The sequence below is a fragment of the Mustela lutreola genome, chromosome 2 (genome assembly GCF_030435805.1).
Source record: "Mustela lutreola isolate mMusLut2 chromosome 2, mMusLut2.pri, whole genome shotgun sequence".
In the NCBI taxonomy this organism is placed as follows: domain Eukaryota; kingdom Metazoa; phylum Chordata; class Mammalia; order Carnivora; family Mustelidae; genus Mustela; species Mustela lutreola.
Window position 1 is genome coordinate 110,227 of NC_081291.1, and position 22,419 is coordinate 132,645.

Genomic DNA, 22,419 nt, shown 5'->3' on the forward strand with positions numbered 1-22,419 from the left:
ATGAGACGCTGACCCAGTGAGCAAAGACGAGCTTCGTAGTGAGGGGCAGATGGACACCCTGTCCCTCCCAACAAGATGCCCGGAGAAGGACACTGCACCACTTAATCTGGCCAGGAATGCACAGCCTGTATCTGTATTTGAGAAAACTGCAGACAAACCCCCAATCAGGAACAAAGAAGAACTGTATTCTTCAGAAATATTAATGCTGTTAAAAGTCAGCCTTTGAGACAAAACAGCTCCCGGATCTAGCAGTGCGGAGGGAGAGGCTATAAGGACCATTATGGGGTCAGCTGACAAAACTGGAATCCCCGGCCGCCTAGGGGCTCCGTTGGTTGAGCCTCTGCCTTCAGCTCAGGGTCCTAGGGTGGAGCCCCTCATCGGGCTCTTTGCTTGGTGGGGAGCCTGCTTCTCCCTCTCCCTCCGCTTGTCTCTCCCCCTGCTTGGGTGCTCTCTCTCTCCGGCAAATAAATAAATAACATCTTTAAAAAGTTAAATTTAAAAAACTGGGATTCAGATGTGGATTAGATAAATGTATTACATCCATGTCAAGTTTACTGAAATTGATGACTGGCCTGTGGTTCTGTCAAAGACTTACACTGATATATTTAGGGGTTGATACAGACTGGATGTGTCCCCCCAGAATTTGTGTACTGAAACCTCGTCCCCTATATGACCATATTTGGCAGTGGGACCTTCAGGAGGTCATGAGGTGAAACCCACAGGAGTGGGACACGCAACCTTGGAACAGAGACCGCAGGCAGCGCGCGTGCCCCTCTGCCCACGAGCCGGCCGTGGAAAGACAGCCAAGTTCTCGCCAGACACCAAGTGTGCAAGCACTTTGATCTGGGGCTTCCCAGCCTCTGGAACCATGAAAAATGCATTTCCTGTTGTTTATAAGCCACCTGGCCCGGGGCACTTTCCACAGTGCATCCCAAAGAAAAGTGTAATCTGTAGGTACAAAACACACGTGTGGGAAGCGAAGGGTAAAGCCAATGGGCGAAATGTTCAGTCCGAGTCTGGGAAAGGGCGCGGGAGGTTTCTTTCTCCTGTAAACCGGAATGGGCTTCAAAATAAAAAGTAAAAGAAACAGGGGCGCCTGGGTGGCTCAGTTGGTTAAGCGGCTGCCTTCGGCTCAGGTCATGATCCCAGCGTCCTGGGATCGGGTCCCACATCGGGCTCCGTGCTCGGTGGGGAGCCTGCTTCTCCCTCTGCCTCTGCTGCCACTCTGCCTGCCTGTGCTCGCTCGCTCGCTCTCTCTCTGGCAAATAAATAAAATCTTTTTTAAAAATAAATAAATAAAAAGTAAAAGAAATAAAGCTAAGAACATAAAAAGCAGTGTCCTCAGCCGAGTCTTAAAGGAGGAGAGGGAGACCGGGAGGGGACCCCGGGCAGCAGGGACAGCCAAGGAAGGGGCCTGCGGGCCTGAGGGGTGTGGGCGCCTGGGCCCGGGCAGCCTCTCTTGGGTCTCATCTGCCCAAGTCTGATGGGGAGTGTGCGGCGCCCCAGATCCGACAGGGGCCCCTGAGGGCCTGGGTTCTGGGCCACCCTGCCAGCGCAGCCTCCGACACCAGCCAGCCTTCCCGCGCTGGGGTTTTAAGACTTCCGAGCCCAGAACTGTGAGAGAATCGGTGTGAGGGGTCCTCTGCACCAGCAGCCGTGGGAGGCGCGGATGACGCTCTCTCCCCAGCTCTTTGAGCTTCAGTGTCCCCCTCCGTAAAGTGGGCGCAGCTACGGACGCCTCGCCGGCTCACTGTAAAGACCAAGAACTCATGAAATAGGCATCAGCTGGTTTTATTACAGAGGTCACTCGGTCTGAGGTGCAGAGGACACCCAGGATGTCGTCGGAGAAGCAAGTATGGACACAGGAGACTCAGAAGGAAAGTTCTGGAGTCAAGGGAGGCGGAAGTCGGGCATCTGAGGGGTGGGAGAGACCCGGAAACAGTGATCTGGGAAATAACAGGCCCATGCACACCACAGGTCGGATGCAAACATCATTATTATTTTCCTCCTCTTCCTCCACTTGGGCCTCCCACCTTCAGGCCAAAACACTCAGAGCCGACCACACACAGGGTTACGATGCACTTGGGTGTTTACTGCGAATGGGGTCTCAGAGGCCAGGCCTGGGTCGCTCACGCTTTCTTGGTGACGCTCTTGGGGGTGGCAAGCTCATACAGGCGAGGGGACGCCCGAGCCACCAGGCACGCCGGGGAAATATGATAGGGGTCGTAGCCCTGGTTGAGGTCCTTGCGCACTTTGGGCTTGGCCAGGGAGATGATCCGGGGACTGGCCACTGCCTTCTTGGTGACGTCCAGCACCTCCCAGCGCGGATCTCGGTCAGGAACACACTGGTTGGACTGGGCCTTGGGTGCTGGAGAGGGCAGGAGAGTGGGGGACCGCATCAGTCGCTGGGGCCTCAGACGTGTGGCTGCCCAGGCCTATGGAGGTCAAAGCTCCCAGGTCCAGTGGGGTGCCCACTCGCGGGAGGATGGAGACCCACACATGGTCCCCCACGCGCGGGAGCGTCCCCGGCTGCGGACAAGAGCGAGGCCCCCACATGTGGCCCTGGGGACGGACCCCCAGCCCACGACACTCAGGGAGGGAACCAGACACAGGAGGCCACACAGGGTGTGAGTCCACTCGTGTGACACGCCCAGACCTCCTCCACGGTCGGGAAGGGGGCTCGTGGGGGTGGGGCTGGGGAGGGGGAGCCGAGGAGGGATGACCTATGGAGAACGGGGGTGGGGTTTCTTTTCAGGGAGATGAAAGCTCTAAAACTGCTTGTGGTGACAGGAGCACACATTCACTCCGGTGAATGGAGTGAGAACCACCACACTGTGGACGCCATTCTCTTACTGTACCGTACACCTTAAAGGGGCGAATTGTAAACAAAAGGCTCTTTCCAGTGGCCGCAGGTCCCAGACAGGGGGACACAGAGGGTTCAGTCCGTGGCCGAGGGCCTGATCCGCCCCATCGCTCCTCCCTTCCCTGTTCAAAAGCTACAGCGGGGAGGGGCGAGCAGATGGGTGTGGGAGGCACGTCCTCTCCTGGGCTGGGACTACGGGGCAGCGCCCAGGCCGGGGCCCCTCCAGGACTCGGTGCCCACTTCTTGGTTGAGGCTGTCCTGGCTCCTCTGGGCCCAGCTTTCTGTACCGGGTGGCATGTCTCCCCCCAGCCACGTGGGATGAGAGAACCTGATATGGGCTGGAGTTTTATTTGATTCAATTTTAATGAAATTGATTAACTCATTCAGATCTACCGATGGATTGGTTTTAATGTCATTGAAATAGCCGCACGGGCCCAGTGGCTACTGTTGGGGACTGACCGCTCTCGGGAACAGAGGCCTGTGGCTCAGCCAGGCTCCCTCTTCTCACTGCTGGCACCCCCAGGCCGCTTATGCTGGTCTGCCCCTCCTCTGCTACCCCCACAACCTCCTGGCAGCACGTGGCCTGTCTGGGGACTGAAGACGGTTAGACAGCAGTGGTCACTGCCTTGGCCTTCAGGCTCTGGGAGCTTCCGGACCCTGGGGATGGAGGGAAGCTACAGTCTTCTTTCCAAGCCCCCTTTGTCCGGAGCTTCTGTGCAGACAGAAAAGGCTGCTCCCCTTCTCAGCAGTAAGCCCTCAGTGGAGAGACCCCAGAGTGAGGGAGACAGGGTCCCTCTCACCAGGCAGGCACCCATCTACGCAGGGCCTGGGGAAGGAAGCCATCAGGGATGGACAGAGATGTGAGGTGACATGCCCAAAGAGAAGTGGCCAAGCGGGAGGGTGGCCCCTTGGGGCAGGAGGACCACGCCCTGACTCCCGACTTCTTTGACTTGCTCCAAGAATTCAGCAGCACTCCCACCATCGTGACATCTGGCTTTAAACCTCTGCCAAGGACAGGACGCCTGTGGGCACAGTCCATTAAGCACTGACTCTCGGTTTAGGTTTGGGCCGTGATCTCAGGGTCCCGAGACCGAGCCCGGTGTCGGGCTCCATGCTCAGAGTGGAGTCTGTCTGCGATTCTCTCTTTCTCAACTAGATTAATTAAAAAAAAAAAAAAAAAAAAAAACACCGTGCCAATAACGACTTAACAGCGGGGTGGTGACAGTCCCCCACCCCCAGCACACTGTGGATACACGCCGCGCGGCGAGCACCGTGGACTGGACCCTTCCCACGCCTGCACAGCCTCCCGTGGGCTGTCTCTCCTGAAAGCGGTGGCCACGGCCACAGGGCACAAGCCTCCTGTGTGAAGGAGAGCACCTCACAGCGCCCTGACAAGCACGGTCTAGGCATGTCTAGGTTCGTGTACATCTGGGGCACGAGACACGCATGCGTGTGTGTCCGATGTGTGAGTGTGAGAGGGACATGACGGCCCGATGCAGACGCACACGTGTGCTCCGTGCTTCCTTCCACTCAACGCTTCGTCGGGGAAGGTTAGGGAGACAGGTAAGTGAGCAAACAAACCAAGGATCCCATAAGCACAGTTTAAAGAAGAGACACCGGGAAGAGGTTATTGTGCCCTGTGCCCGACGAAGGGCCTCCGACACTTGGGGCCTGGCACATCTCTCTCTCTCTCTCTCTCTCTCTCACACACACACACACACACACACACACAAGAAGCAGACCCAGAAATGCATCCCCGTAGGGCATGTTAGCAGGGGCAGGTGCTCTGAGGAAGGAGCAAGAACAGTAATGCGGCTCACAGGTGCCCGGAGGTGGGCAAAGGCTGCAGAGTGAAATAGGGCACGGAGGGGCCTCGCCAAGGGGGCAGAGGACGGAGCTGGTGTCTGGGGAGTGCATTCCAGGCCATGGGAAGGGCTGGTGGGGAGGCCCAAACAGAAGGGAGGCAGGTCAAGGTGGCCAGGGCACAAACCACCTGGTCCCATGGGCCACGTGAGAGGCAGGAGCCCGGGGGGGTGGGTCATGAGCAGAGGAGGGGGAATCTGGGCTGTGCGCAGCAGGACGCCTCTGATGGCTCCACGGGGACAGGTGAAGGTGGTGCCGGGATCAGGGCAGAGGTCACAGCTCTGGTCCAGGGACAGATGATGGGCCCCAGGGGACTGCGGGGGAGGGGGGCAGCGGCAGATGCACTCCAAAGGCACAGGCCATAGGGGTCCCTCATACGTGAAGGGCGCGACAGGAATGCCGGACTGGGGAGCGTCGGGAAGGGTGAGCCCCGGCACACAGACCCAGGGCCCCAGGACTTGGCAGATCTGTGTACACACGGTGTGTGCCTGCCCAGAAGGGAGCACACCTCGCTGCATGGTCTCTGGGCCAGACCCCCCTTCCCGTGCCCTTCCCTGCTGCCCAAGTCTCTACCATCGGTGCGTCACTTTCATCACAGTCGTTTTAAAGGAAGGGGAAGCAGGTCAATGCCGCGTTCAGGCTGCCCTCTTAGGTCCCTCAGGACCTCTTGGCTCGGCCCCCGGGGCTGCAGCCTGGCCCCCACCCCACCTTGCTCTCCAGCACTCACATGCCCTAGCCAGGAGATGCACTCACACCACTCCCCTGTCGGCTCTGCTCGCCAGGAACGGCCCCCTTGGCTCCAGGTCTTTCAGCTGTATCCCAGCCTGTGACCCGTGGCCAGTGGGGGAGGACACAAGAGCCTACTGAGTACCCACACCCCAAAGGAACTACTCACTGGCTAAGTGAAGGAGACGATTGTAATCGGACACGTGCGGCTTGGGTTTGGGCATGGGGTCCCACTCTTCCAACAGGGTGGCTGGGGACCTGGGCTCTGCCAGCTGTAGGATCCTCGGGCTGGGGATGGCCATCTGGGCTGCCCTGGAGACCTGGGACACCTGGAAACAATTGCAGGGAAAGAGTACTACCGTCCATGATTCCTCATAGGCGCCTGGATCAGAAAGACCCCATAAGCAACAGTAAGAGACACAGGACTCACTGCGAAGAAGTTAGTTTGCTATGGGTTCAGCAAAGGATTAATAGCTGTCATATATAAAGAGTTCTTCTAAATCAATAACCCAAAAGCCATAGGAAAGTAAACCTAAAGGATCAATAATCCTCTGTTGACCAGGGAAATATATATTAAAATGACAAAATATCACTCCATGCCAACAAATCTGGCAAAAATGGAAAAGTTTGAAAAAAGATCAAGCCCTGGCAAGAACATGGGAAGAGAGACAAGCCTCCTGCATGACAGGCAGGAGAGTAAATTAGCACAAACACATTGGAAAGCACTTGTCCTCAAGCTGGATAGGTGGACACTTGAAGACCACCATATAGAGAAGCCCCCGGCCCTGAAGCAGAAGGAAATGACAGCACTGACAGTCACTGTCACTTGACTATCATGGCAAAGGCTTGGACACAGCCAGGCTGTCTGTCCGGCAGGGACTGGGGAGACCAGTCCCAGCATATTCGTCTGGTGGGATGCAGTCCAGTCGGGAAAATACTGCTTCTCTAGGTATCACATGCAGTGCTCGAGAACTCAGATGCTGAGAGAATTCATGCCACGTGTGCGTAGTAAAGACACAAAATGCTATGATTATAGTTGGTGGCTCTAGATACTAATAAAGCTTAAAGTGATGGCAATGAGGCCAAGCTACTCAAGACGGGGAGGGGAGCCCTCGTGACATCTCACTGAGCAATGTGACCCACTTGCTCCATGGATAACTGCTTCGTGCTTTCTGGAGAACGCAGGCACTGCCGAAATTGTCTGCTCCGATGCCTGCACCAAAGGCAACACCTGGACAGAGCTCTGTCAGCGGCCTGCTGATCATCGTGGCCCCACCCTAGAAAAGTGCAGCCAAGACCCACTCTTCCCTGGCTGCGCCCTCTGTGCCCTGTGTCCTGTCCACCTTCTTTCCCTGGCCCGCCCGCCCTCCGCGTGTGCCAGCAGGCCTCCTGGAGATGAATCGCCGCGGGCAGAGTCACATTCTCAACGTCTGGGACTGTGACGAGGAGAGGAGGAGCTGGCCGTTCCGATGCTTCTGGAGAGGGAAGGAGGGAGCCAGGCTAGATGTTGAAATGCTTTATTCCTTCAAGAGGAGGAGCCCGTCTGCAGCCCGTGGAGATGCTGGGGGAGGTCCAGGGCCATGACGGGTGCCGGTGTGTTTGCAACGTTTCCAGTCGGAAGAACTCTGCACAGCAGTTTTAGCGGGAGGCTTCTTGGAAGCAGGGCTTGGCTGAAATGACCTCCAGGCGTCAGTCTGAACTGTGAGTCCCTTTCCTCTAAAATCGTCTTCCCTAAAAACCACAGGTGCTTCTCTTATCCGAGACGTCCTGGTGTCTATAAGGTCCCGCGCCGCTCAGCCCTGCATTTCCACCTTCCTTCTCCTCGCTCCTTCTTTCCCTCCCGCCGCTGACGGGCTCGGCCTCGACCCCTGGGGTGGACGTGAGCCTGAAGGGCTGGGCGGGCAGGTAAGCATTCACCTGTCCATGCTTTCGGCTAATACTGACGGCCGCCCTGTGCTTCGCACAGGGTAGGACAAGCTCAAGAATATTGCCACAGAGCAAGAAAGACGCGGTCCCCGTCCTCGGGCTGCGCCCAGTCTCGGGGAGAATGGACTGTCCGTCCAGAAACGGTGCTGCGGCTGGGAAAGGGAAAGGAGCATGCAGGGTTGGGAGGCTGCGGACGGGACCCCCACCGGCCTGGCTGGCAGAGGAGGGTCGGGCAAGGGGAGGAGGGCGCTCGAGTGCAAGGGGGCTGGACGGAGCGGGGAGAGGCGTTCCAGGGAGCGGGCCCTGCGTGGGCAAAGGCCTGGAGGCTCTTCGAGGGACCCACGTGTAGCCCAGCGAAGCAGGTCGGCGGAGGAGGAGAGGTCAGAGTCTTCAGTTCTTGGCTTGGGAATCTGGACCTTCCCAGGGACTGGGAACCACGGAAGGTTTTCGTGCACAGAAGGGAGGAAGCCCAGGGGCTTGAACTGGCAAAGGCAAGGCGGAGAGCCCGGCAGACAGCAGACGCCTCTCCAGGAAGGGGAGGGACAAGCCGAGGACAGCGCCCCCCCTTTGGATCCCGATTCACCTAAACTGGCCATGAAAGGCTTCTGGAGGGACAGCTGGGGAAAGGGAGCACAGGCTGGGTATTTGGTATTCAAGTGTTCGTGTCACAGGCTTTAGTGTGGTTGCTGATATTATGGATGTCAGTTAAAAATGCGTCCTGAGTGGTTAGAAGAGAAGTGGTGTGAGGTCTGGATTGACTTTTAAAAACTTTTGAAGCGGGGGTTCTAGGAAACAGCCATGTGAAAAACCCCGTCAACGTATTTAGTGCAGATTAAAACCACAACGAGATGCCGGCTTCGCAGCAGCCTTATTCGTAAGACCCAAAACCTGGAAACAACTCCAGCGTCCTTCAGGGGCTGAGCGGTCCCCCCCGTGACCCAGCAGTGCCCCAAAGGCATGGCTGCTGAGATGCTCGAGAATCTGACCCTTCTCAGGCACCCAGGAAACGGGAACACGTGGGAACGGGGACCCGACACGGTCGTCCGGAGCCTGGGCGGGGAGCTCTGAAACGGGCAGGGAAGGGGGGTTCTCTGAGCGGCTTCAAGGCGGTGTGGAGAGGAAATCCAGCTCCATCCCCAGCAGACAGACCCCCTGACTCCTCACTCGAAGAGCTGCAATGCGTCCACAGCCCCGGAGTCTGTACCCTCCGAAGCCACCCCCAGGGGAGCAGAGGCCAGCAAGGCACCTACCTCAGACATGTTTATGCTCCAAATGTTATTCCGGATCCTCGGGGCGGCCAGTTCCCTCAGGCGACTAGAAGCGTGGTGCTCCAGGGAAGACCGGGGAATAGGCCAGATGGGGGTGATCCTAGGGGACAGCCACAGTTGACATGGCAGCTCAGCTGGGGTGTGGCTGTCTCCTGCCTATGTCGTGTTCTCTCAGCCCATCTCGGAGTCCAGGGCCTGGGACGGTGGAGTGTTTTGAAAACACCTCCAGGAAGGGGTTCAGGTAAGAGTCCCTGAAAGAGAGCCCCTCGAGGACAGAGCTACCCTCTCCCAAGGTTGTCCCAGCTCAGGGTGCAAAGGCTATCTTCCTGTTCGGTGCTTCCCTGTCCCCCTCTGTGGTGACAGTGGCTCCCAGGGCCTCTCGTCCACACCCCTTTGGGACCGGGGTCAGGATTGGACGTAAGGGTTAAGAGGGTGCGTGCCAGCGTCTCCTGAAAGCAGATGCCATGTCTCCCTCTGCCCATGAAAGAGAGCCACGTTTCACTGATCTGAGGTAGAAGTTCCTATTTTCACAACTCTGAGGTTGGAATGCAGCTTGTAAGTGCTGTCAGCCGAATGTCAGAGGTCTCATGGCCACCCTCGCCTGCGCGCACTCTGGGGTGTGTGTTGGCACTGAAATGGCCTCAGCTGAATCTGATGCATTCTTGGATCTATAGATGTCAGTCTGACAGCAGTTCCTGGACCTACAGACGTCAGTCTGACGGCAGTTACTGTCTACAGATACCAGTCTGATGGCAGTTCCTGGACCTACGGACGTCCGTCTGGTGGAGGTTCCTGGATCTACGGACGTAAGTCTGACTGTAGTTCTCAGGCCTACAGATGGACGTCAGTCTGACGGCAGTTCCTATCTACAGACGTCAGTCTGAATGCAGTCACTGGACCTACAGACATCACTTTGACGGCAGCTACCGGACCTACGGACATCAGTCTGACGGCAGCTCCCAGATCTATGGATATCAGTCTGACAGCAGTCCCCGGACCTGGGGACGTCAGTCTGACAGCAGTCCCCAGACCTGGGGACGTCAGTCTGACAGTAGCTCCCAGATCTGGGGACATCAGCCTGACGGCAGCTCCCAGACCTGGGGACGTCAGTCTGACAGCAGTCCCTGGATCTTCGGATGTCAGTCTGACGGCAGTCCCCAGACCTACAGACGTCAGTCTGAGAGCAGCTCCCAGACCTATGGATGTCAGTCTGACAGCAGCTCCCGGATCTGTGGATGTCAGTCTGACAGCAGTTCCTGGACATACGGACACAAGTCTGAATGCAGTTGCTGGACCTACGGACGTCAGTCTGACAGCAGTCCCCAGACCTACGGACGTCAGTCTGACGGCAGTCGCAGACCTACAGACATTAGTCTGATGGCAGCTCCCGGGTCTGCGGATGTCAGTCTGACAGCAGTTCCTGGATGTACAGACGTTAAGTCTGAGTGCAGTTCCTGGACCTACGGACACAGTCTAACTGCAGTTTAAGTCATCTTCAGATTGCACAATGACTCAAGAATGAAAGGAAAAGTTCCCGTCCCAAAGACAGGCAAGGAAAACAGTGTGAGGGGACTCGCCAGCGTCTGAGTCAAGACATGATTCGAAACACTCAGACACAGTTTAGCTACGTATCCGGCTATTATTATTATGGGCAATTAAAATCTGTGTCTAAATAACTCTATGGATCGCTATTTACAAGCAGGAAAGTTCAAAGTGATAAGAAGGTATTGTGTTAAAAGTTGTATATAAAGTAAGGTCTTAGGATTGCTGGCTTTTTAGGGCCAACAAAATCCAGAATGGTGGTCAGTAACATTTACTGAGCACCTGCTAGGTCCGGCACTGTGCTAAGTTCCTTCTGAGTGTGATCTCCACCTCCACGCACCCCACAGTGGGAGCTGGAGCTCACAGGGCCGAGGGCCTGCCCACAGGCATCCGGTCGGGGAGTAGCCCAGCCCAGCTGGAGGTCAGCTCATCTACTCCCAGGGCCTGGACTCTCCCCAGGCCACCCTCTGTCAAGGGATGGCAGGTGAGGTTTTCTGCCAGCTCCGCCTTCGGAGTGCCTGCCCAGGACTCCTTCCTTTACCTGTTGTTGTTGTAATACTCCGAGTAGAACCTTTTAGGTCGAGCCAGTTCCTCCACTCGACGGGACACCTCTACACGAAACAGGAAACAGCCCCGGCTGAAAAACCTGCTCACCAAAGGGGTTTCCTTCTGTCTAAATTCAGGGCTCCACTAACTACAGTGAGAGCCCCGGTGTGAGGCACTGAGGGCCTAGAGTGCTGAGCACCTGTCACCTTACAGAGGAGTGACTTTCGCTATCCCCACTCTGGGGACACTGGTCTCAGGGGGCCTGAAGTCCCTGACTCAGGGCGCACAGGGCAGGAGCGGCCGGGCTGGAATAGGATCTCAGGCCCATCAGATCCTCAAGAGAACTCAGTGTGGCTCCAAGAACCCACTGGTTGGGAGAGCAGATTTTGGCCTGCAGTTAGTACACGCCTAGGGTTTACAGGGGCTTAGAGTCCACTCTGAGGAAGGTCTAAAACCCCCACAAGAAAACCTGCCCTATTACTTCTCTCCAGGAAGAGATTTCTTGAAACGTTTTATTTGAAGGAATCCACTGCTCTCAAAAAGTGTAGAAACCATCGCAGAAGGGAAGACAAAGAGTCATTTAATCAACGATAAATAATAGCATACTAACCCCCACCTTGGCTGTAGTGCTGATCGGATTTCCCCAGGAGAGTGTGTCCCACAACCCTCACCCCAGGACAAGCATCTGGCGTTTCTGGCTCCTCGGGAGACAGAGGCCAGAGATAAGAGATCTGGGAGATGGGGGTTGGGGGAGCAGCAGCAGGGAATCCTGGTGAGGCTAGAGCTAGGGGAGACCCCAGCTTGATCTCCTCGGTTGGATCTGGGGCACCGATCGGAGTGGAACGGGGTCACCCAGCACCAGGGCCACCTCCCACCCACCCCGGAGCTAGGCAACCCCTTGATAGAGAAGTGGGGCTGGTGGGTGGGCGCCACCTACCCGGCACTGTGATGGTGAGGGTGGTGTCTTCGAGAAACCTCTCCGTCCAGTACACAGAAGGCCTGGAACACACCAAGCAGTGGCTCAGGGTCAAGGCAGCTGGGGCACAGGAAGCCTGTGCCCTGCTCTGAAACAGAGCTCAGGGCACCTTACAAACACAGACATACTCCGGAGGGAGACAGTGAGGCAGGGGCAGGGCAGCTGCGGAAGGAGGAAGGAGAGCCCTGGAGAGTACGCGGAGGGCTGGGTCAGAGGGGCGTGTGAGGAAAGGCGGACGGTTTTGAGCAGGGCTGAGGTTCAGAGAGGGGGGAGCTGGGGGAAAAGGCACAGCTAAGAGCAGGACCCGAGGTCCTAGCACGGGAGCAGACCCACTTCTCAGCTGGGTGGGCCGACGGCCAGAGCACCAGGGTCCACCCTGGGAAAGCGCCACAAGGCCAGGAGGTCCCTTGTCAGAGGGCAGCTCTTTCTCCCAGTCCTTGGCCCTGGCGAGGGGGAGGGATCCCCTGGGGTGTGCCCCCACCGTGGCAGGAGATGGAGGGGCCCCCTGGGACTTACCAGTAGACACAGAACTGCAAGTTCCTCTTGCACGGGGACACCCAGGCATAGCCCTTACAGCAGCACCCCATCCTGCGATGAGACAGGCCCGAGCCTCTGACTTTGCTCTGTGGCCCCGTTTGCTCAAAGGCCTCACTGTCTTTCACCGGCACCCAGAAGCCACCCCAGGGCCGCCTCTGGAACCCTGACTTCTCACCTCCCTCTGTAGCTGCCCCCAGCTCACAGTGTGGGTGACAGATGGGACAAGGGAGCCGAACAGTGGGGAGTGGGAGACACGGACAGACCCCCAGGGGCCGCCCTCCTCCCCAGGGGCCCCACCCCAGCCTCCAGCGACGCCACCCACAGGCCTCACCTGTCTTTCAAGACTTGCCAGTTGGTCTTGGGCTTTGCCAGCTCCAAGAGCCTCCTCCTCTTCCTGCCTCCGATGGAGGAGATGCTGGGGAACTTCTGGGAGGTGGACAGCCGGCTTTGGGAGAGGTGAGTGGGTCAGGGCCCTGCCCAGTGAAAAGGGGCCTCTCGGGGGCGCCGTCTGGCATGGCGGGCCCCTGAGTGGAAGTCCCAGCTCCGAAGCAGATGGTCACCACTGTGTGGCCTCTGCAAAGATGGGGAGACCTGCTCCCCACACACCAGCTACCGCAGATGGCTAAAGCAGACTCAATCTCACAAGCAGGTGTTAAGTGCCAGCTGTGTGCCAGAGCCTGGGGTTGAGACACCTGCCGGCCACCTCGCAGGTTCCCTCCGCCGCCACTGCCCAGGCCCCTCTCGCTGGCCAGTGCTTTTTCCCCCACAGCGGAGGGTGCTGGCCACCACCCGCCACACTGATCATGCGTGTGTGTGAGACACAGGCTCTGTGTGTGTGTGTGGGGGGGGGGTTCCTCTGCAGTGTGGGGGGAGGGGCCAACGGGGAAAGGCTCTTCTGCCGAAACTGACCAAGTGAACCCCGAGGGTGGACCCAGTGTGGGGTGGGCAGGACAGACACGGTTCCAGTGGAGGAACCCAGCTCAGGGGCCCGCAGGGGAGTGAGAGCACCTGCTTCCCCAGGACTGCCCGGTTACCCCCAGGTCCATCGACCATCACCGGTTCCCTCCAGGCCCAGGGCCTGTCGGCCAGGCCGCCTCAGACGCCTGGGGGAATCTGAGGGACTTGGGACGGTTTGGGCTTTGAGTTGGAAGCTTCTCCCGTTTGTCTTTCTCTCCAAGGGCCTCCCGTCCTGACTTCCCGGCTCTGGCATCTGAACCCTGCCTGCCCAGCTCCCCAAATCGGTGCCTCTGGAAGGTTTCCAGTCCTGACCCCCACGCCCTGGACAGAGCTGTATTTGCCCACTTCTGCCTTAGAGGCCAGCGAGGGGCTGCCCTCTCCTCCTGCACATCCCACACTCGGGGCACCCCAGTCCCTCACAAGGACACACGGGGCCACGCACACCACCGGGGCCATGCTGGGATCGCTGCTCTCCCCCCACAGCCCCCGCCCCAGCTGGGCAGACCCACCTCATCTCAGAGATGCCCTCGTCCAAGTCCTTCTCCGGACCCCCGTCCAGGGGCACGAGGGCCACATCTTGCTTCTGGGGGCTAGGGACTTCTCCCCCAGTCGCCTCCTCTGGAAGAGCCTCCTCCTCCTGGTCTTCAAATCTCAGCTTCCCGGCATCTGTGGCCCGTCGGCTCCCAGACACCATGTCCTGGGCGCCCGTGCCCAGGACACCATTGTACTGTCCCCTGTGGGGGCCACCTTCGGCCTCCGAGCTGTGGTGGTGGTTAAGTGAACTCTGCCTCAGGTCCCCCATGCACTGGGCCCTCTGCCGCCCTACAGCCTTGCTCCCCAAACACCCAAGTGTGTCAGTGGTCACCCGGCGACAGGAGAATGGCCGCCGCATTCCGGCCGTCCACATTCCACTCCCAGCGTGGCCACACGTGCCACCACTCGGACAATACGGCAGGACCTCGCAGGGGCCGCTCACCCACCAGACCTGAGCCCCTAGCACTGGCTTTTCCTGGCTAATCCAGGACCACTGCCCAGTGCCATCCCACACTTGTTCTTAGTAAGACCCCGTTAGTGCCCAGGTCAGGGAGCCAGTGCTGGCAACCGGACCTGCCCAGCTGGGTTAGGAGTGAGACCTGAGGGGGAAGCTGCAGGGGCCTTCTAGCAATGGCTTCCTCGCCCCCAAACGACCCCTGAGGAAGAGCGCCCACCTCTTCTTCCTGGCTGTCCTGGGGACTGTCTGTAACGTCTAGAGCACAGGCAGCCTCCCTCTGACCATGAGACCACCTGGGAGCCTGAGGACAGTGAGCTGCAGGGTTTGGTGGTGTGGCTGAGCCCCCGACCTTGCCAGCTGGGGAGCCTGCTCTGTGTCTGGGCTCCCTGTCACTGGACAGTGGATCCTCTCAGCTCCGAGCTGTAGCTGGGCTTCCTGGGCCTCCCAGCCAAAAGCACCCAAACAGATGCACAGTCTTCTAGCTCCAGCCTTTCGAGAAACTACTTCACCGACAGCTGGTGTTCAAAACAGGCTTTCCTACCTTGTCAGAGCAAAGCAGTCGTTACCATAATCGAAGTGTTCTCATGGGCCCCAACCCACAGCCTAGGCTCCAGCTTTGGAAAAGTCCCCATAGGCCATCAGAGCGGCTGCCTCATGGTCTCTGCCAGGCCACAGTCCTGCCTATCGTGACTTTCCCTTTCTCTGCTTGGCTGTTTCCTGCTCATTGTTGAAGACGCACCCTGGCCCAGCTCTGCGCCCCAGGTCCTGCTCTGTTCCCACAGCCCAGGCTGGTCATCCCCAGGGCCCGGGGGAACCCTCCCTGTGCAAAGTCCTATCCAGTTCTCCGTCCGGCCTCCCTAATGCCTTGCTCCACCATCACCACGGTCAGGAAAGGGAGGGAAGGAAGGAGTCTCTTGGATGAACCCAAGAGAAAAGCTTTTGATGGCATCTGGTTCAACCTGGGAGACCCTTGCCAAATCTCCTTTAGTGGCCTGAAGTGCCCCACACCCATCCCCTTGCACTCGGCGATTAATTTTTCCCTCTTAGTTAAATCCAGCCAAGATCCACGGGCCCCTCTCACAAAAGATAAAGCCCACCCTGCTGAAGCCAAGGCACCTGCCGTCGTGGCCGCGTCCTACAGGAGGTCTCTGTCCCAACATGAGTCCCTTTGAGGGAGGCGGCTGTGGGACGGGCTAACTAGGCGAAGGGGATTCAAGGTGCAAACGCCCAGTTATAAGGAAGTCACAGAGATGAAAAGGGCAGCGTGGGGAATATGATGATATCGCCCACCATTGTCCCGGTGACGTATGGACGGTGGGATCACTGTGCTGTACACCTGAAGCCAACACAACACTGAGCGTCGACGACACTGCAGTAAGAAAAATTATTTTGGGGGGTGCACTTCCTGCTAGAGACAGTGCATCAAACCTGCTTGGCATGAGGTCAAGCCTGAGTCTGCCACATCTGGCATCCACGAGCCCCATGAAGGGCAGGCGTTGCCTTGAGCTCGTGGGAGGAGTGGGGGCCCCAGAGCCAGGCTTACACGGGCCCAGAGCTCCATGCGCCTGGAAGGGAGGGCTGGAAGGTCCATTTCTGCAAGTTCGCAGGTGAGGAGCTGGAACTAGAGGGGGATCACCATTCGGAATGGGAAACAGGGAACCAGAACTGGCTGCGTGTGTGCGGAGTCCGATGGGGAAGACAGTAGGTGGCGGGGAAGCAGGGACATCTCCCTGCCAGGGCCAGGACCCGGGATACACACAGAGCAGAAAGCAGACTGGATCCCTCCTAGATGCCTTTCCTCGTGCCGCAGAGCAAACGTCAGAAAACTTCGGGGCTTGGCGACAGTAACTCGTTATCTGTCAGTTCTGGAAGTCCGGAGTCCACAAGGGGTTCCACAGGGCTCGGATCAAGACGTCGGCCCCGCTAGGTCCCTCTGGACGTGGCAAGGGAGGCTCCGTGCCCTGCTCACGAGGGTGCTGGCAGAACGCAGCTCCTTGCGGGGACCCGGGGCCCCCCACCTCCCGTGGCTGTCGGCTGAGGGCTGCGCCAGCTTCCGAGGCCTTCGCCCTGCCCTTCCTCCGTCTCCAGCCGCGGTGAGGTCTGTCCCGTCCTGCCTCTTCTCGCGTCTCTGGTCTCCGCCGAGAAAGGGCCCCAGTCTCTAGGACCCACATGCTGAAGCGAGGCCCGCCGGGATGGCCCAGGCCAGCGTGCCCACCGCGGGGGCTGTCCCCTTAACCACTAAGCATGGGCCTTTGGGCTGCGTGCGGTCCCGCGTCCCCAGGTCCCCGCGACGCGCCCGTGACCCTTCTTCCCCCCTCGCCCAGCTCACGCGCAGTCGCCCTGAGGACCGCGGGCTCCGACGTCCGTCGACGTGGAAGAGGGTCCTCCGAAGAGGCCATTCTCCGAAGCCGCGGCAGGCGCTGCCCCGAGCCCGACCGAGCCGCGGAGCGGGGCGCGGGGTCATCTCCAGGCCACGCGGAGGGGCTCGGCCGCGGGTGGAGGACAACTTGCCGGCGTCTCACGGACTGTGAGCGCCCGGGCAGCCGGACCCGCCGCGAGGCTTCGGAGAGGGTCGCCCGCGCCGGCCCCGGGGAAGGACGCGGGGGCGCCCCGGGCCGCGCACACCTGCCGCGGGACGAAGGGGGAGCGCGGGAGCGGAGGAGGGAGAGACGGGGAGGGCGTCCGCAGGGGCGGCGGTGCGGGAAGGCGACCTCCACCCGCCGACCTCCGAGTCGGTCCGCGCCGGCGGGGCCGCGCCCACAACCCGCCGCTTTCAGGACCGGGAGGCGGGGCTGCGGGGAGCCGGATCCCGCCGGCGCGCGGCGGCCGCAGTGACGCGCGGCGGCCACCAGAGGGCGCCCCGCCCCCGGCGCTCGAGGCCCCGCCCCCGGCATCGTCGCCCCGCCCCCTGCCTTCCCCGGGGGCCGGTGCTCCGGGAGCCGAAGTCGCGGCCCCAGCCGCGCTCTTCCCTCACCCCTGCTGCGAGGAACAGACCGGGTCTGTAAGGGCCCGGGGAGCGGGACACGGCCCAGGGCTACCGACACCAAGTCAGGTGACGAGAAGGCCCTCCCCTGTCCTGGGCACCCCGAGAGGGACAGCGCAGCCTCCGGGGTCCTCCCGCGTCTCAACCAAGAGCCGGCAGGTCCCCGCCTGGGACGGGCTGAGACCCCTGGACTCTAAGAAACTTGTTTTGTTCTTTTTTTGTAGATTTTGTTTATTTATTTGACAGAGAGAGATCACAAGTAGGCAGAGAGGCAGAGAGAGAGGAGGAAGCAGGCTCCCCGGCGAGCAGAGAGCCCGATGCGGGGCTCGATCCCAGGACCCTGAGACCACGACCTGAGCAGAAGGCAGCGGCTTTAACCCCCGAGCCCCCAGGCGCCCCAAAACTTGTTTTGTTCTTACCGCAGTCGATGTATACACCTTATCTCTGATTTGGTTTCGTGATTGTTTCAAAATAATTGCAAACAGCCATGACCCTTTACCCCAGAATGTTCAGGAGGTTTCTAATGTCCCCTTACATGAGCTCAGCATGGTTGTCAAAATCAGGGTAAAAATAGCATCGATAAAATACTGTTATCTAGTCAAGAATTCTTTTTTTCGATTTTATTTATTCGACAGAGAGACAGAGAGGGAGAGAGCACAAGCAGGGGGAGCAGCAGAGGCAGAGGGAGAAGCAGGCTCCCCACGGGAGCAGGGAGCCCAACACAGGGCTCCATCCCAGGACCCCGGGATCACGACCGGAGCCAGAGGCATACACTCAGCTGACAGATCCCCAGGCATCCCTGGTCAAACACTCTTACTCATGATCACACATTGTCCCAATCACACCCTTCCCGCTGCCCCCGCCGCCCCCGCTGTCCAAGGTCCGTCCAAGTGATGGGTCACACTTACGAGCCTCTTCAGTACCCTCGGCTCTGGGTCAGTTCCTCACCCTCTAGTTCTCCAACTACAGAATTTTGAAGCGTTTTCTCACAGAGGCTCGTTCAGTCTGGGTTTCTCCAGTTTTCTCAGGATCAGCGAAAGGATGTGAATAAATGAGGAGACACAATGCGTGTCAGTGCATTCTGAAAGGGGCCCTCAGCGGGCGCTGCCCAGAGACTACAGTGTCCACACACATCATCACCGCTGGGGCTCGGCCCCATCCTCCGACCCCGGGGGTCTGTCCAGTTTTCTCCAAAGGCAAGTGCCCTGTCTTTCCCTTGAAATTACAGACCCTCTTCAGAGAGATACTTCAAGACGATGCAAATCCTGTTTCCTCTCTGCAGGCTTGCCTCCACGACTCATCACTTCTTTCTTTTTAGGGAAAGCTGAGCTGGTTTCCCATTCCCAGGCATGAGACACCCTTTTTCTGTACAAGTTTACTAGGTAACTAGTAACTAGTAACTAGGTAACATAAATGGATCCCTGCCTGACTTAAGCATATCATGACATAAGAGTGCAAATGAGTGGGCCCAGATGGTGGCTGGGGCTCGAGACGGATGGGGACACATGGGTGGTGTGGTCGGGTCCAGCTGTCACGCCAGGCCCCACCCCCGTTGCTCAGTGGCAATGGTGCTCCTGACTGCGGGCTCCGCCATGGACTGGGTTTGCAGATCTGTGAGTCAGCGAACACGAGCTCTAGAAGGAGAGTGATGTGTGGCCCCTGGGGTCGTCCTCCCCATAATCCCGTCGCCTGGTCGTGTGGGATGAGTCCCCAAGAGCGGCGACAAGTTGCCGCAGAGAGAGTGCTTCAAAACAACACACATCTATTCTCTTACAGTTCTGGGGTCAGAAGTTAACTGGGTCTCACTGGGCTAACGCAAGGTGTGGGAAGGCTCCAGGGGAGAACCTGTTCCCACAGCTCCAAGACACCAGGCAGGGGATGGATGGCCACTTAAAGATTAGCCACTTCAGGGAGCTATCACGACCATGCCCCTGCCAGGGGCTGGGGAAGAAGCCACCGCACAGCTCCCGCTGGGGGAAGTGAGAGGGCGCGGCTTCTGAGGGGCTAGACTGTTCCCTCCAGCACTGAGCCGGGGCACCAATGATCCCCACTGGTCAGCGCCCAGATCACCAGCTCTGGGCTGGGCAAGGGAACCTCAGCACCACTAAGATCCTCAGTCCTTCTGTGCGTGGCAAGATTGTATTTTGTTATAATAATTAAACTTGCCCCCGCCAAGCCATGTTTTGCAAAACTGTGCGACTATGGAAAAACAATGACCAGAGGCCCCGGTTCCCCAGCCGCCCTCTACCCATGGCCTTCGTCACCTAACTTGGGGGTTCTGCCACCGGAGCAGAACACGACTCTCTGCCCCACACCTGGCCCTGACAAAGAGACCATGGAGATGCGGCTGCCCCTGCTCCAAGCCTCGCGCGCCTCCTCTAGCCGCGGCCACAAACGCACGCCTGGGCGAGCCTGCCGGAGGGTGAGGGACATGGGGGCACAGTGGGGCGGGGTGGCTGGGGGACCTCGGGCAATGCGTGGGGAGCCCAGACAGCACCCATCCCTCCAGCCGCTGGTACCCCTGCTGACTGCAGCTTCCCAGCTGTGCGGCTTTTGTCCTCATAGTGGTTGGAGGGCAAAAGCTGAGGGATGCAGGGCCCCTCCTTCTTCGGGGCAGTTGGACTACATGGGGCCATCACATCACGGAAAGGGTGCCCCAGGGGAACAGGCAGGCTTCCGAGTACCAGGACTCTTCCCCTTTGAACCTCAGAGCACTGTGCTGTTCCCGTGAAGACGCAAGGGACAGAAATACAGGATGAGCAAAGCTTCCTGACCCCACCCACAGTAAGACTCAACGGAGGCCTCCCAAAATGGGAGGGCTAAGTCCACACGGGGGTCCTGGGACAGCTAGCCCATGAGCCCTCCCCACCTGCCCTCCCAGCCAGGGGTTGCAGGGCACAGAGGGGCCCCACAAGGTCTGCGGTAGACCCAGACTTGCTGGACCCGGCAGCCCTGGAGGAGGGCCTTCTGCTGGATGTGTTATTAAGATGTAACAGGGTTCCCCGTGTCAACCCTGCGGACATCTGGGTCATTCTCTGGGGGGCATTCTGGGCACTGTGGGGGGCGGCTGCCAGGAGCTCCCCAGTCATGACAGACACAGACGCCCCCAGACATGATCCTGTGTCCCTGGGGAAGAACAGCCCCCCAGTGAGGACTGGCCTGCAGGTGAGGCCTGGTGTGGTGTGCGCGGTCGGAGGACAGTGGGGAGACGCTCACGGCCTCTGCTCGCGTCTGACATCGAAAAACACCCTTCACTCGTGTTTAAGAAGTTTTGACCCTGAAGAGGTGCTTGTCCTGGGTTTGATTTCTCTGACACCGGTGAGGACAGTCTCTTTCTGTCACAAAGACAAAGTTGCTCCAGGGCTGCAGCAAAGACCCAGAAGGTCCCTAAGATTCTCTCTTCCTCTCACAAGTCAGGGTCCATGCCCTGAGCGGGGAAGGAGAGGCTGTGCCCCTGCTCTGGGGTCTGTGGTTTACCCTTCAGGGTGGGGCAGCAAGCAGGACAGCAGGTGACCTCGCGTGGGGGAAGGTGGGACAGCAGATGCCCCTCCTGGCCTCCACCCTCTCTCCCTGCCTCCGCCCGACTTCCCTCGGCACTCCTGCACTCTGACGGGCTCTGCAGCGATGGGGTTCCTTTCTCTCTGGGCTGTGAAGCCAAAGCTGTGTGAGATTCCCCTGAGTTCCTTCTTGGAGGTGAGGAGAGTCCCGTTGAGGGGACACTCACTGCCAGGCTCCACTGAAGACAGGAATCGGGTGGCTTCCAGGGCGCAGGCATCCTTACTCACATCCCATTGGTTGGAATGCCATCACATGGCCACACGGGTTCCAAAGGACGCTGCGAAATGCAGTCTTTTTGAGACACAGCCACAGCGATAAACTGGGGTTCTCTTTCAAGGGCATTTAAGGGCATTCTCCTCCGTAAATGCCAGTCAGCAACAGAAAATGCTGCCTCAAATGGGCATAAGCAATGAGGCACATACTGTCTCCCCCGCCCCCCCCACCGAGGGGCTCCTGGATGCTCCCCAGCAGGTCTCCCTACTTAGAACCTGCTAGACTCCGCTCTGCTTTGATGCTCTGTGGTTCTCTTGGTTCTGCTCCGTTCTGCATTGCATGCTTCCTCAGATGGACACCAATATGGCTGTGGCTATTCCAGACATCTCATCACGAAGCTGCCACAGCCAAAGACACAGTCACAAAGGGTTTGAGACCTCTCCGAGGTCAGCAGAACAGCCTCAGAGATGTTCCCATCCAAGTCCCCAGAACCTGGACTATGTTACACTGCATGATGAGGGGATTAAGATTATAAATGGAATTAGGCTTGCTAACCAGCTGCCCTAGAGGTGGGGAGATTATCCTGGATTATCTGGATGGGCTCGATGTAATCAGAAGGGTCTCGGTAAGCAGAAGCAGGAGGCAGAAGAGAGAGCCGGAGAGTGGGCGCAGGAAGACTCAGCCCACACTGCTGGAAGGGTCACAGCGGAGGAAGGCAGCGGCTTCCTCAAGCTGCACGTGTCTGTGGGTACGTGAGTGCGCGCGCTTGCACACACACACACCTGTCACATCTCATTGGCTGGAAGGGGGTTACGTGTCCATTCATAACCCAATCCCCAGCAAACAGGTGAGACACCGGTGGGGCGCTCTGTCAGCACCCGGATGGAGTGGGCTTCCCTGAGTCACACAGTAGGGAGAGGACACCCAAAGTCTGCAGGCTCTGTCCACAAGGAGGAGACTGGCAGGGGGCTGGCAGCCAGCAGGGTCTGCCCCAGGAGCGCGAGAGGCTGGACCAGGAGGAGGCAGCATCGTGTGCATGGAGCAGTAGTGGAAAACCTGGAGGGCAGGGGACAGCCTGGAGGTGCCCTACATGGAATGATCATAACAAGATGATACACCCACCACCTTGCCTGGCAATGCCTCGCTAATATGTACACCCCAACCCTCCAGAGTTTGGACTCTAGTTGTCCTAGGTTCGATTGGGTCTCCCCAGAAAGACATGTTCAAATCCCAACACCCCAATCACACCAGGGAGTTGAGAGTACCAGGAGGAACGTCACTCTGTGGGTTCCTGAAGTCTCCATGAACCCTGACCCTGGGGCAAGGAGCATCTACAGGCCCAGTGAGGCTGCCCTCCTGCCCCCTGTGGGCCCTCCCTGTGGGCCCTCATCTCCCAACCAGGCTGCTCCCCAGGAGGCACAGCCTGGGCTCCTCTGTGCTGCCACCTGTGGACCAGGCTGCCAGCATCTG

The 22,419-nt window shown here is 58.8% G+C and overlaps 1 protein-coding gene across 3 annotated transcripts; it reads right to left on the reverse strand.

Annotated features, from left to right (window-relative positions):
- Positions 1-1,783: 1,783 nt before the first annotated feature.
- On the reverse strand, positions 1,784-14,349 carry SPMAP2 (sperm microtubule associated protein 2). Of its 3 annotated transcripts, none has more exons than XM_059159119.1 (8): positions 13,714-14,349; positions 12,579-12,692; positions 12,227-12,298; positions 11,672-11,733; positions 10,730-10,799; positions 8,629-8,746; positions 5,622-5,781; positions 1,784-1,914 (listed from the first exon to the last, which is right to left on the reverse strand). In XM_059159119.1, the coding sequence occupies exons 1-8, from the start codon at positions 14,109-14,111 to the stop codon at positions 1,871-1,873; spliced, it is 1,038 nt and encodes a 345-aa protein (XP_059015102.1). In that variant the 5' UTR covers positions 14,112-14,349; the 3' UTR covers positions 1,784-1,870. The 3 variants fall into 3 exon arrangements, with proteins under 3 accessions (XP_059015102.1, XP_059015099.1, XP_059015100.1); XM_059159116.1 differs by having other exon boundaries at positions 1,824-2,368; positions 13,714-14,329; XM_059159117.1 differs by lacking the exon at positions 12,227-12,298 and having other exon boundaries at positions 1,824-2,368; positions 13,714-14,322.
- Positions 14,350-22,419: the final 8,070 nt, after the last annotated feature.